A 15525-nucleotide genomic window follows, 5' to 3' on the forward strand; every position below is an offset into this window, starting at 1 on the left:
GGCAGGCTCTGCACGTGTACCATGCAAACACGCCTGAGCTCATCCCTATTCAGCATGGTAGTAAACAAACCATATCAATGGTCTGAACAACTAACTAAACTCAGGTTAGTGCCTGGCTAACGTGGTCCTATTCATGCTCAAGCTGCCGCGGCTCACAGCAAGGGTTCTGTTCACCAGTTCAGGTGTGAATCGGGTCCAAATTTCTGCCTGAATTCACACCTGATTTGGAGCCAAAGACGCACAAGACCCTTTCCAAATGTGGATCACGGCTGCCCCAGAAGTGTTTGATCCAGCCCCATTGAGAGCTGGTCACACTCTCCTGTAATGGGAATTGGATGCGGATTTCACCACATCCAATTTGCATAAGTGTGAACCTAGCCTACGTCTTTTCAGTGAGCAGCAGACTCTCGCAGCAGAGAGAGCAAGAAGGAGAGCCCACGTCAGCCAGCTCAGATATATAAAGGGCAGTACACAGCTGAGACTAATGAGGTCTAGATAGTTTGTTAAAGCGGAGTATACACACCTAGGTTATTTTTTTTGTTCATCTGGTAGGCTGAATGAAGGGGGGAAAAAATTCCTCCCCCCATCCACACAAATAAAGTGGAAGGAGGAATCCTCCTTGCTGAACTGGCCAAAGTTCGATCCCTCTGTACTTACCTTAAGATGTGAACCTAGAAAGAGTCTTTATCCCACCCAAAGCTCTACCAAACCTCTGGGCTCCAGGACCTAGAACTTATTATTATGATCCAGCCATTACCCATGTGTATGTAAGGGACACATAAACATCATACACAATTTTCCCCACCAGTGCCTAACAGTCAGAACATTATACTACTGACTAGTAGACAAGTGCTAAAGATTGAAAGAGTGGAGGAGTGCAGGGTAAAGTTTGAGATAGGCAACTGCAACCTCTATTTTCTTAATACAAGTTTCCTTACACTTTGTAACTTGCACTGGAACGTTGACATGTTATGGTTGACTGATGTGTGTGTTTATTTTTATTTTTTTTTTTTTTATAAATGACCTCCTGTGTAAAACATCAAGCATTTGAAGAACTATAGGTCTACCTGGGATTTGTATTGCGCATTTTGCCAGTTTTATTATTAGAAATGTGCACATAAAAATAAGGATTGTTGCTCTTGGAAGCTATTTCCTCTTTGTAGTGATGTCTGTTGTGCTGGAACTCGATAGCAGCTGTGCTAAATATGAACACTGATATAGCGAGTTATCAAGGGATTGGCATTAATTTCCCAAAAATAAATTTTACAAGTAATATATTTTAAAGTGTAAAATGCTTGTTATGGCTTTGTGTCTTTAGCTATGTAGCATGTTTATAACCGTTTCTGTTTTCACTCTATAAACAGGTCTGCTGTATTGTTAGGAGTATTGAACCTGCTGAATAAATCGATATTACATCTCACATTTTACATAGCCGCATCAATACAGTAAAGGGGTAGTTTAGAACTGTAGGTTTAGTCTCCTCCACATAATATTGGGACTGGTGAGTGTTTGTGATTGATTGTATTGATATACGTTTTTGCATCCATGGCTGTTCCTTTTCTAAAGATGATTTAAACAATGTTCTGTAGAACAAATGTAATCTGGTTTTCCTTCCCTAGTGTGCTTTCTGTTCTAGCATTCTAGCTCTTTGCATTGATTTAAGAAGTCCTGTGACCCAAGTCACTTGGCATCTCTCACCTTGACGAGAAGTACTGCACTGCTGTTTAAAAACAGAATATATTTAAATATCATCAGTTTTATCACAAACCTGAGCTTAGAAGAAAGGCTTTATATCTCATTGAAAGGGTTAGTTCACCTTTACGAAAAAACTGCATATGCAGATAAGGATCATCTGTAGATAAAAACAAACTGTGCAGCTTTGACTGAAGTTGAATAAAGCCCTTACTATAGGTGTTCATACCTCATTAAGCCTGACTGAAAAACTCTTGCCTGTTGCTAAGATGCACATCTGTTGCTGTTCACCTTCAGCATCACTGGAATGGGCTCCCAAATGCTGAGCTCAGAGCTACTGCATCCAGGGAGAGAGAGAGCATGTCGGGGGGTTTGAATCGGAGAAAGAGCTTATACCTGTGATGGTGAAGGTGAACAGTAGGCCTCTCCTAGCAACATCCCTAGCAACCTCCTGGGAGATTTCCAGTCAGACCTCAGGGGGGTATGTAGATAGCCTACACTGATAGCAAGAGTATTATTTAATTTTATTACATTTTTGCCCCTTATCTACATAGCGAGTATTTTTTGTAAAGGTAAACTATGCCTTTTAAGTATACAGGTTGTTTCTTTATGAAACTATGCTATCATTGCTGCTGCTTTATAGAATATAGAGCTAGTCATCCAACTTGTGTACAGCTGTTCTGGACTTTAGCATTCATACTTTCATAAGTGCAATATCGGCACAAGTTCAACCAAATGTAATAGAAACTCGCAAGGCTCTAGTTGGCCAGTGCTGATAAAATCTGTAGAAAAAAAGGCACATACGGTAATCCCAAAATGGCTTAGCAAGCATGCCTCCTGCATTAAGTATTGTTCTCAAAGTGACAGCTACCAGAGTCAGAACATGCGTACTGACAGTCTGTAAAGTGGTAGTCAGTTTTTAAGGCGGCTCTGTGATCTGGTACTGAACTTGGCTCTTTGACATCTATGGCATACTGTAGGTCTTGGAAAACAAAGATAGGACCACCAAGGGACGTGTATTCACTTCATTCTCTGTCATTCTCTGGAGTGATATGCAAATATTGCAAACACACCCATGGATATGCGTGCGTTTGCATGCTGTAATGTTTTTATTTCTTCTTCTTTTTTTTTTTTTTATAACAGCTGGGCTTGGTTTAATTGGAGCATGGAGCAGGTGATGTAGGAGCACTGCATTTGTACATTAGCTCTACAGCAGCTTGAGCACACGTGATCGGTGAGAGCAGGCAGGATATCCTTAGTATGAAAGGATAGGGAAAATAAACTATAATTATAATCACAGGGTAGAGACCTATAATATTGTGATTTACTGGCTGCTTTCAATTATACCTTAGCGGTAGTAAACCTGCTCACTTTTTTTTTTTTTTTTTTTTTTTTTACACCTGTAAGGGAAAAGGCATAATAAACCAGTATGCACCACTCATTATTAAATACTTACCATAGAGCAAGATGTCGGTATCTCACCTGGTCCACACCGAGGGAGCTGACCTTTTCCCCTCTGTGTCTTCCGGGTATTGCGGCTCCGGCTTGGCGAGTAGCCGGAGCCGCGATGTCGACACTTCTTGCCAGCAAGGTCCGGCGTCTGCCGGATTTTCAGCTGAGAATCCACGGAGCGCATGTCCCCTGAAGTCAGCGGCTCATTGCAAGGGGAAGATCTCCTAAACCGTACAGGTAAAAGTTACAAAAATGACTTTACTACCACTTTAAATAGCATTCTCCAGAACACATAAATATGTGAAACATTTTTTTTTATTTCAATTTACAGCTGCCGGCTTTCTTGGATAAGTGATGTGACCACGTTCTTTAGCATTCCCCCTCCTCTGTGTCCTGCATCCCAGGCTCACCTGTCCCTCCAGGTTGCCCGGAAACTTCCATGATTGGAATCAGGATGGATTGGCGGAAGATCAGCCCTGGGCAATATGTTCAGCTCTGAGCACTTCTGAACTCAGAGCTGTCAATCTTTGGCCTCTTTTTAAAAATAATACACATTATATTTACCTGTTCTGTGTAATGGTTTTGCACAGAGCAGCCCAGATCCTCCTCTTCTCGGGCCCCTCGCCGGCGCTCTTGGCCCTCCCTCCTACCAAGAGCTCCCACAGCAAGCAGTTTGCTATCGTAGAACCCGAGCCGAGGCGCTGCTTTGTGTATCCATTCAGACATGGAGTCGCGACTAAAATATTATTATAATCTTCCACTTCCCATATCAGAATAATCATAGAAACTGCAACAATGCCCCTAATTATCCAAGATGGCATCAGATAGATTTTATATTAAATTGGAACGTCACTCTCCTAATCAAAATTAATAATTTTTAATCCTAATACTGCTAGCATTAGTAAATACGAAAGTATATCCTATTTACTTTTTTTTTTTTTTTTGATTTCTCAACAAAATAAAGACATGGAGACATGGATAGATTGGGGGTCGGAAGGGTGGGGGGGGGGTTGCTTCGAGTATTAAAAAAAAAATGAATTTAATGTTTATGGTTTGCGGTGCTCACATGCAGTAAGGATCCGCTTTAATGTAGTAAATAATACTTTTTCAAAATTTTCAGTCTTTTTTTTATTTAGCAAAAAAAGAGGTGATCAAATACCACCAAAATAAAGCTCTTTGGGAACAAAATGATAAAAATTTTATTTGGGTACAGTGTAGCATGACCACGCAATTGTCATTTAAAAAGTGACAGCGCTAAAAGCTGAAAATTGGCTTGGGCAGAAGGGGGTGGAAGTGCTTGGTATTGAAGTTGTTAAACAAAACCCAAAAAAACACACATTCTTTTTAGTGAAGTCCAATAAGATTGTGTATGAATTGAGCCCATTGTGAGTTGTCTCTGTTATTTGGATTATGTTAAGATCTACCCATCACTAATGCTAAAACTGTCCCAGTGGTAAAGCAGCCAACTAGAGAGCATTGTAAGAAAAATAGCTATGGAAGGATGGGACAAATCCTAAAGGTAACCAATGCTTTAAAGCGGTTCTCCACCCTAAAGTGGAAGTTCCGCTCATCTGATCCCTCCCCCCCTCCGGTGCCACAATCTGCACATTTCAGGGGGGAGGGGGTGCAGTTACCTGTATAATCCAGGTATCAATTCCAGCACAGACCGCCGCAGATGACCCAACCCCCCCCCCCCCTCCCCGTTGTGTTCTGGGAAACACACAGTTCCCAGGACACAGCGGGGACCAGCAGAGACGCGCAGCGCGACTCGCGCATGCGCAGTAGGGAACTGGGTAGTGAAGCCGCAACGCTTCACTTCCCGATTCCCTGATAGAGGATGGCGGCGGGGGCAGCAGAGAGACGAGCGATCGCTCGTCATCTGCCGCCGACATCGCTGGACCCTGGGACAGGTAAGTGTCAATTTATTAAAAGTCAGCAGCTGCAATATTTATAGCTGCTGGCTTTTAATATATTTTTTTTAAGGTGCAGAACCGCTTTAAATCAGTAACTTTAAGCTTTTTAGGTGGCTGCTGGGTGCAAAATTTTACTGGCAATCGCATGAGTTCTCTATTAGTGTGACTACCTGTGATATAGTGAAGTAGCTAAATGTATGTACTATGTAACCAAGAAATTATTATTTCCACTAATCTAGCAATATCTCATACATGTCTGTAGCTGCTGTTTATAGTTTTAATGCATTTAAAATGCGAAAGAGGCATGTATCTTTCAGTATCATAATTACAGGGATATGTATTACATTACATGTCATTTAATGTAGCTTTGAATAATAAGGGATATCACCCCAATCTCTTTACAGTGAGAGGAAAAAAGTATATATATCCAGAAAAATGCATTTAAAAAAAAGCTATAAATTTATTTTCATTTTAATGAGTGAAATAAGTATTCGATCCCCTATCAATCAGCAAGATTTCTGGCTCCTAGGTGTCTTCTATACCTGTAACAAGCTGAGATTTGGAGTGCTCCTAATCTCAGCTTGTTACCTGTATAAACAACACCTGTCCACAGAAGCAGTCAATTAGATTCCAATCTCTCCAGCATGGCCAAGACCAAAGAGCTGTCCAAGGATGTCAGGGACAAAACTGTAGACCTACGCAAGGCTGGAATGGGCTACAAGACCATCGCCAAGCAGCTTGGTGAGAGGGTGACAACAGTTGGTGCGATTATTCGCGAATGTAAAATAACTCACAAAATAATTGTCAATCTCCCTCAGTCTGGGGCTCCATGCAAAATCTCACCTCGTGGAGTTTCAATGATCGTGAGGAATCGGTTCAGAACTATACAGGAGAATCTTGTAAATGATCTCAAAGCAGCTGGGACTATAGTTGCCAAGAAAACAATTGGTAACACACTACGCCATGAAGGACTGAAATCCTGCAGCACTCACAAGGTCCCCCTGCTCAAGAAAGCACATGTACAGGCCCATCTGAAGTTTGCTAATGAAAGTCTGAATGATTCAGAGGAGAACCGGGTGAAAGTGTTGTAGCCAGATGAGACCAAAATCGATCTCTTTGGCATCAACTCAACTCGCCGTATTTGGAGGAGGAGGAATGCTGCATATGACCAGACATGGAGCTTTGGGGGGTGTTTTAAGGGAAAGGGACAGGACAACTTCACCCTATCAAAGGGACAATGGACAGGGCCATGTACCATCAAATCATGGGTGAGAACCTCCTTCCCTCAGCCAGGGCATTGAAAATGGGTCTGGATGGCTATTCCAGCATGACAATGACCAAAAACACATGGCCAAGGAAACAAAGGAGTGGTTCAAGAAGAAGCACATTAAGGTCCTGGAGTGGCCTCAGCCCCTAATCTGATAGAAAATGTGGCAGGAACTGAAGGTTTGAGTTACCAAATGTCAACCTCAAAACATTAATGACTCGCAGAGGATCTGCAAAGAGGAGTGGGATAAAATCCCTCATGAGATGTGTGCAAACTTGGTGTCCAACTACAAGTCTGACCTCCTGTGATTGCTAACAAGGGTTTTGCCACCAAGTACGAAGTCATATTTTGCGAAGGGGTCAAATACTTATTTCACTCATTAAAATGCAAATCCATTTATAACTTTTTGAAATGTGTTTTTTTTTTTTTTTCTGGATTGTTTTGTAATTTATTCTGTATCTCAGTGTTAAAATAAACCTACCATTAAAATTATAGACTGATCATTTCTTTGTCAGTGGAAAAACGTACAAAATCAGCAGGGGATTGTACCTGTGCCCTTTTACTGTATTCTTCAGCTCTACACAGCGCATAGTGTTAGTGTGCAATCAGAAGGCAGTATACATTTAGAATACAAAAGTGGATTTGTCAGTAGAAGGAAAAGTGGAGTCAGTGTTGTAGAGAGGGTTCTCCAAGCAAAACACACACTTAAATAGTCTCTGGACTGAAGTCAGCACACCTAGTGGATGCATAATGAGTTGGGTTATTGCAATGAAGAGGGGCCTGTTAGGCTCTACAGTCAGTGCATATTTTTATGTATAGGTACATTGTCAGCTTAGTGGAAAGATTTAATGAGGAGAAACACAGGTAAATGCACTTGTATGTTGTAGCTATAAGGAAACAGAATTCTTATACTGTTTATGGTGCTGATGCATTTAAAATATGTATATAAAACTAGGGTAATTAATTATGGTTTTCCTTCCAATCTTTCAGCATTAAGTCTTTGCTTAGGGCAAACCTGTAACTCAACTCTTATACTTTAACTGGCAGTTAATAGTAGGCATCTCTAAATGTGTGCAGGCAGCGTTGGCTTCAAACTCTGGGTTTTCTTTTACTTAAATCTTGATTTTAGGGAGGTAAGCAAAAACTGCATGCAGAAATCTAAAGCCCCATACACACTAATTTTCTGCTGATTTTTGTCTTCAGATTTACCAAAACCATGTAGTGCATACAAATTAAAACTCCTAAGGTTTGACCTCATATTATATGGTTTTGGTAAATCTGAAGGAAAAAATTGGCAGAAAATCTGATAGTGTGTATGGGGCTTAAAGAGGAAGTAAACCCTGATGAGTTTACTTCCTCTTTCATTCCCTGCAAAGGCAAAGCATAATGGACTACTATGCATCGCATAGTAGCCCATTATGTGTCACTTACCTGACACAGGAGCCAGCAAAGTCACCGCTGTCCCCTGTAGTCCGCCGCATCCATCTTCTTGGTGGGTCTCGCAGCTCCGCCGCTGTCATTCGGTGAAGCTGCAATGACGTCATTCCCGCGCATTCGCACGGGAGCCGAGACGCGCGGCATCTTCGTTATCGAGGATGCCACGCTCAGTGCGCCTGCACGCCGCTGTCTACTGCGCATGCGCCGTAGACAACGGTGCCAGTCTTCGGGCAAATATCTCCTAAACCGTATAGGTTTGGGAGATATTTCTTGGACCTACAGGTAAGCCTTAATCTAGGCTTACCTGTAGGTCAAAGTGGTTTGTAAGGGTTTACAACCGCTTTAAGGCAAGGGCAGGTACCCTTCAAACATTTCCAGTTTGTGTGGAGTAGGTCAGAGTTGGTTTACCCTTGCTAGATTTTACAACTTTAAAGTGGGACAAAAAAATAAAAAGTACTTACCTTCAATCTGTAGCTGCTGCCCACAGTAATTCCTTTCCACCACAAGATGTCGACAGGCTTCTGGGTTGAATGAGAGTCAGTTATTTAAACCACTTCCTTTGAGCCCAGGCATCATCACAACAGTCTGGATTCACCGTACTAATGCATGAAACAGCACTTTTCATTAGGCTTGATACAAAAATACTAAAGCGCAAAAATGGATAAAGAAAGCTGGGAAATGGCTAAATAATTAAGCTGTGATCATATCAAAGTGATCCGACACTATGAATAATGATGCGCATAATTTGTAATTTTCAACTTTTCATTAGGCGAGTACGCAAGTAAGGATCACTTTCTACCTGTCAAGAGGAAGAACCTGAAAGAAGCCTTAATGCCGTCAGCTCGTTTTGGATAGGATAGAAAGAGTTGGAACCTTTTGTCGGGTTTAAATTGCTGTGAGCTCGTGTGTGTGGTCATCAAGACAGGAAGTGGTAGGGTTTCTCTATTGGAACACAGTGGGGAAGGATTTTTGTTGCTTGTTAACATGTATAGCAGATTTTAGTAATTGGGTGCTTCTTGGCATTTTTAATTTTATCTTTTTAAGTGAGTGGAAGCCAGTGAAGAGATTGGAAGAGAGGGGTGACAACACTGAGTGGTTAATAAGGTGGATGAATCTAGCAGCATCCATGATGGACTAAGAGGGGATAGCCTGTGTAGAGGTAGGCCAATGAGGAGTGAGTTGCAATAGTTAAGGCAAGAGATAACGGGTGAGTGAATTTGTTGTTTGGTGGTGTCTTTGGTTAAAATAGTTGTAAAGGTAATCTCTATACTTACCTGCTCTGTACAATGGAATTGCACAGAGCTGCCCTGAACGGTCGCCCACCGGCGCTCCTCCTCTGTCCAGTTCCCCCGCAGGAAGCAGCTTTCCATGGGGATATATGTGCATGCTCGCTCCCGAGCACCAATGCTGCGTTTGACAACACCCACCACTTTTCACTGGCTTTGATTGACAGCTGCAGAAGCCAATGGTCCCTGCTGCCCCGGCAAAGCCAATGAGACCCAGAAGTGAAGGGAGAGAAGAGCTGCAGACAGATAGTGCTGGATCAGTTGAAGGGCTCAGGTAAGTAAAAGGGAGGGTGAGGGGTAATCGTGATGCCTAATTTTTTTTTTTACCCTAATGCAAGGAATGTTTAGGCTTTAGAACCACTTTAGGGAAAGAAGTGTATTTTGTAAATGTTGCAGAGGTTGAAGGTAGCAATATTTGGACAGTGATTGAATGCGAGGCAAAAATCAGTCAGTCAGTCAGAGTCCAGGATCACACCCAGCATGAGGATCGTAAAGGATGCATACATCTAGAGAGTTGGCATTGGGAGAGGTAAGTAACATTATGCGCTAATTTTTGCAAATATCTAGATTTAGGAAGTGATGTGACATCCATACTTAGTAAATTGGTGATGTGTAAAGAAACTTTAAAAGGTAAGCTTAGGAGTGGAGAAAGAAATGTATGTCATCAGCGTAGAAATTGTATTGGTAGCCATAGAAGGTTATCAACTTACTAAGGGATTGAGAAAAGAAAAGGGTCTCAGGATGGGAGGGTAGAATTGTAGGTGACACTGAAGGGCACAGGTTGGAGGAGAACCGTGAAAGAGCAGAGTCTTGGATGGGGAGTGAAACAGGTTGTCAACTGTGTCAAAGGCAGAGTAATAGTGGCTTTTGGTTTTAGAAAAAATTAAGTAATTTTAGGATGGCTGTTTCTGTGAAGTGTTGCAAGTAAAAGCCAAACTGTACATCATTGTGTACATAACTTAATATTTAGTAAAATCCTTCAGCAATTCATGATGGAACATTAATATACTTTGATTTCTTCATGGATAGATACATTTATAACCCTTTCATGACTAAGCCTATTTTTGGCATTTGGTGTTTACAAGTTAAAATCCATATTTTTTGCTAGAAAATTACTTGGAACCCCCAAACATTATATATATATTTTTTAGCAGAGACTCTAGAGAATAAATCGGCGATTGTTGCAATATTTTATGTCACACGGTATTTGCGCAGCGGTGTTTTAAATGCAACTTTTTGGGAAAAGGGACACTTTCATGAATTTAAAAAAACAAAACAGTAAAATTATCCCATTTTTTTTTTTTTTTTTTTTGCATAATGTGAAAGATAATGTTACGCTGAGTAAATGGATACCAAATACAAATGTCACACTTTATAATTGCACGCACTTGTGGATTGACGACAAAGTACGGTACCTAAAAAAATCTCAATAGGCGACGCTTTAAAACATTTTTACGGTTACCAGGTTAGCGTTACAGAGGAGGTCTAGTGCTAGAATTATTGCTCTGGCGATCGCGGCGATACCTCACATATGTGATTTGAACACCGTTTACATACGCGGGCGCGACTTCCGTATGCGTTTTCTTTGCTTCGCGGGGACGACGGGCGCTTTAAACATTTTTTATTTTTATTTTAAAATGACTAAATTGTTTTAAAAAAAAAAAATTAAAAATTTGATCACTTTTATTGCTGTCACAAGGAATGTAAACATCCCTTGTGACAGTGACAGGTACTCTTTATGGAGGGATGGGGGGTCTAAAAGACCCCCCCCCATCCCTCCTTCACACTTCAATGTATTCAGATCGCCGAAAACGGCGATTCTGAATACCGGATATTTTTTTTAAACCGGCGCCATTGGCAGCCGAGTAAATGGGAAGTGACATCATGACATCGCTTCCGTGTTTACTATGAGGAGACTGGAATGAAGCCGATTACGGCTTCGTTCCAGTTCCTCCCCAGCAGCCGGAGGCAGCGGAACGTGAATCGGTGCTCCCGATCGAGCGGGAGCACCGGTAACAGCGGCGGGAGGCAGGGACGTACCCTCCCGCTCCTCCGGCATAACAGCCGAGCGGCTTTTAGCCGCATCGGTTGTTATGGCTGGAAAGCCAATCGCCTGCTGAAAAAAACGGTACCGGGATGATGCCTGCAGGTGCGGGCATCATCCCGGTATACCCCCCGGAAGCCGAGTACGCATATCTGTGTACGCTCGGCGGGAAAGGGATAATGCAATAATACAAAAAGCCCAATTCTAACCCCTAAATCATTTAAAAAACACCCCCTCAAATGATTATAGTAATTAATAGAGGGATTTATTGTTTTATTGAGTTTGTTGTGTGGCTAAATCCTTTCATGGGATTTTGTTTTTAACATTTAATATATGATGTCCCTGGCCTTTATGCCATGGCAGTGCAAAGCGAGTGACTTAGGAGTTGTTTGAATAAACCCATTTATGAATGCAAATCAGTGCGTTTACATCGACTGCCAAGCCTTATACTGTGGGGATTCTTGTCTGCAGCAAAGTTTCCTGACCAGAGAGGACCAAAAATTCAGCATCCTTTTAAACATTATTAAATAAGAGAAAAACCTCACCATCTTCCTATGCAATATTAACCCTTAAAACCTGAAACTCATGTTTGTTAACTGTTCATACGGAGGAAGATAAAACTGTGTGCAGATATGAGTTTTCCAAGACCGGAATATAATTAAGGAATATAAATCCCAGAAACACACCCAATGATTGTACAATCATGCTTTTAGCCGCATCGGTTGTTATGGCTGGAAAGCCAATCGCCTGCTGAAAAAAACGGTACCGGGATGATGCCTGCAGATGCACATCTGCGTACGCTCGGCGGGAAGGGGTTAAGAGAGTAAAGCAGCAGTGTCCTACTTAATGTAAATTAAAATTAAAGCATAGTTGGATCACCATAATTCAGAATCTTTCCAGTGTAAGCCTCTGGAACAGTGTTTCTCAACTCCAGTCCACCAAAAAGGTCTATTTGTGGGAAAAAAAAGGACATCAATTTTGTCTGGGAGCCACGTCGCATGACCACGCAATTGTCAGTTAAAGCAACGCAGTGCCGAATCGCAAAATGTGCTCTGGTCTTTGGCCAGCAAAATGGCCCGGGGCTTAAGTGGTTAAAGATGGAAAAAACCCTCAGCCTAAGGAATAGCCTTATGGAACATTAATCCTATATAGCCTTGCTCAAAACATATTCAAAATGGACTAGAAAAGCCTGAGCAGTTTTCACTATTAATGCAGAATAGTCATATACCGGTGTTTCTCCGGATCCTACTGAATAAAATATTTAATGCAAAGTACTATAATAATCGAAAAAGAAAGAGATGATATTCATCTGTCTTGTGCTCAAATATTTCAAAAAGATTTAAGTGGAGTATTCCACTAGGTAAATGCATGCCTGCTAAGAGGATCTACGCAGCTTGTCATGCTCTGTGTGTGAAAGTATGAATGAAATGTAAGATTGGGGTGAACAGACTCAAGCAGTAGGTGCATTTTTCAATGAGTGCGCCAGTCCAAAACTATTTTTAAGGGCCTGGTAGCCCACTTTTATTTAAAAGAATGGAAAAGTTCACAAAATACTTCAGTAGCCCATGCAGGGGGTTCCACTATTACTGTATCTTGCAAAATCAGATTATTTTAGCCTCCTGGCTTACTCTCTTGCCACATGGCCACAGACCAAAAGAGTTCCTTAGTCATGCTCTTTTAGCTTAGTCACTATCAGCTCCTTGCTGCTCTGTCACAGACTACATCTGCCTCCTGCAGACATGCATGCTCTGGCTGCCCCATGCAGCTTCTGACTCCAATGCACAGTCCTCCTATCTGCTGGGTGGGGCCCTGAGCCATAGTCTGGCCACAAGTAAATAGGCCAGCATATAGCTGTGCAATCGGCGTGCCTGTCTCTCCAAAATGTGGCGTAAACTAGCAATCTTCCAGGTAGCACAGGGTCCCATTGCCACACAAGAAACAGAAAAAAAAATTGTGAAATACATACAAAGTGACTGTGTGTGACAATGAACATCACCAACCTAAGGGCCAGTTCACACCAGATGCAGTTCTGTGCAGTTCCATTTTTTTTCTGCACCAATACCGTCAGACCGGAAACTCACCGGAAACTGACCAGAAACTGACTGCATGGTGTGAACTAGAGCCATTGGAATACATGGAAAACACTGCATGCATTTTTAGTGCAGAAAAAAGGCACACGGAACTGCGTCTGGTGTGAACTGGCCCTAAAGGAAGTTGTAAATTAGTAATATTATATAATGGAGAACAAACAGATGAATCAAGAAGGGAGAGAGAAGAGAATTGATTACTTCTCCATTCCTCCTGAGACAAAACCCTCCTAAAAGGGCTTGTAATTAACAACCTCATTGAGGCCCGGGTAAATAGTAGCTCTGAGGGAATGGATCCACCTCAATTCTCTCTGGAGAAGTTTGTTCCAATCCCCACCCTGGGAGCTGGGGTGGCTACGATCCAGAGCAAAAAACATTACTTTAGGAAAAATCCCACTGTGCATGATTGTAGCATGCCTACCAAGGGGCAACTCATGGTTGCAAGTATGCATGCAGAGTATGCGCCTAATAGATTATTTTCCACATCTCCTTTTTAGGGTGGCTTTTTCTGTGAAGTGCTGCAAGTGAAAGCCAAACGGTACCTCATTATTGTGTACATAACTTTACTGAATATGTATTAAAATCCCTACTTCAGCACTTCATGTTAGCACATTGATATAATTTGATTTCTTCATGGATGGATACCTTTATAACCGAGAGTAAAGCAGCAGTGTCCTGCTTAATGTATACAAATGAAAGCACGGTTGGTTTGCCATAATCCAGAATCTTTCCAGTCTAAGCCTCTGGAACAGGGTTTCTCCATTCCAGTCCTCAAGGCACCCCAACAGGTCATGTTTTCCATTATTTTGCACAGGTGATTTGATCAGTTTAACTGCCTTAGTAATCACCACAGCCATTTCATCTGAGGGAAACCTTGAAAATATGACCTGTTGGGGTGCCTTGAGGACTAGAGTTGAGAAACGCTGCTGTGGAATGCAATGCACAGTCATGGGATTTCTATTTATTTACGGACTTGTGTCTTTCAGGTATTTTCTCTGCTCTGGATCGCAGACTGGATGGTGCATCACATTTGGAGGAAAGGAAAGGACCCAGACAGTTTTTCTATTCCATACCTCACTGCTTTGGGGGACCTTTTAGGAACTGCTTTGCTTGCGGTTGGCTTCCATATTTTGTGGCTCATTGGGGATAGAGATGGAGATGTTGGAGACTAGCCAAGGTTTGAAAATCCAGCCACCTCTACTTGATACTCGGGTGAAATGATTTCCACAGAATCCAGCTAAACAAGAGCGGACAATCGTATTTTGTTCTTGGATTTAAAACTGTGAACATTTTCAATTTTCTACAAATTTCAAATGATCAATAGTTGGCAAATTCCCTTATCAGTAGGTGCGTGGGTGATGTATTCACTTTGCTATAAGCACTTTACATTTTATGTATGCATGTTCTGTGGCTTTATTTTTCAGTTTTATTTCACTTAGAGTATTCCTAGTTGTTTGTCCTCTGGGTCCAGGTGGACATCATGTAGATATGCTAGCAAAATTGTTAGTATTCTTGATAAGGTACTTAAATATATTTTACCTTAAATTACATGACAGTAATTTTATGTTTTGAACTTTTCATTCAGTAATTTATTACGTTTGTTCTTATTGAGGGAAATGATACAATTTCTATCTATTTTAACATACAATTGCTAATGTTCATACTAATGTAACAATGTATTGTAAAGTTTAGCATTAATTATAAGATGTTAAAGCTGAATTCCAGCCAAATGCATAGTAAAAATACATAGCATGGTCCATCATAGCTGCCAAATCATCTGATGGACTAGTTTTGCGATCACTAGATTTCTTATGCCAGGCAGAATGGCTGTTCATGGCATTGTTTTCTCCACTGCAGTTAAGCAATACAGTTTGGTCACTGTACCACATCATCACGCTGACCAGGGTGGTTAATTTGCTCTTTCCTTCTGTCAAAGCTACCAGCGTTACACTGACTGCCCTTTCCATTCTTTCCAGAGCAGGAGATCAGAGGCAATGAATGCCAAAACAAATTATATTCTTGTATTTATATTGGCTGTATATATATATATATATATATATATATATATATATATATATATATATATATATATATATATATATATATATATATATATATATATATATATTATACACATATACATATATATATAATATACACATATACATTTTTTTTTTCTCCATCTCATCTTGTGAAATTGCACTTTTTAAGGGATTTTCTAGGTTTTCACTGCTTTATTAATTGTACTGTATTGTTTATATATACCATACATTTTGTAGCATAATTGGGTAAGCTGCAATTGCTTAGGTTTTTAAGAAAATGTCAGTTGCCTGGCTGTCCTTTCTGT

At 41.1% G+C, this 15525-nt stretch overlaps 1 protein-coding gene across 3 annotated transcripts in view; it reads left to right on the top strand.

Annotated features, from left to right (window-relative positions):
- SLC41A2 (solute carrier family 41 member 2) overlaps positions 1 to 15221 on the top strand; it is a 154028-nt gene extending 138807 nt beyond the window's left edge. For all 3 annotated transcript variants that reach the window (XM_077472106.1, XM_077472107.1, XM_077472108.1), the window contains exon 11: positions 14165 to 15221. In XM_077472106.1, coding sequence (XP_077328232.1) covers positions 14165 to 14350 — 186 coding nt within the window. In that variant the 3' untranslated portion in view covers positions 14351 to 15221. The remainder of the gene's footprint in view (positions 1 to 14164) is intronic.
- The last annotated feature ends 304 nt before the right edge of the window (positions 15222 to 15525 follow it).

This window comes from Lithobates pipiens, unplaced genomic scaffold (genome assembly GCF_037356315.1).
Source record: "Lithobates pipiens isolate NorthernLeopardFrog02 unplaced genomic scaffold, aLitPip1_a1.2 Scaffold_8, whole genome shotgun sequence".
NCBI classification, from domain to species: Eukaryota; Metazoa; Chordata; class Amphibia; order Anura; family Ranidae; genus Lithobates; species Lithobates pipiens.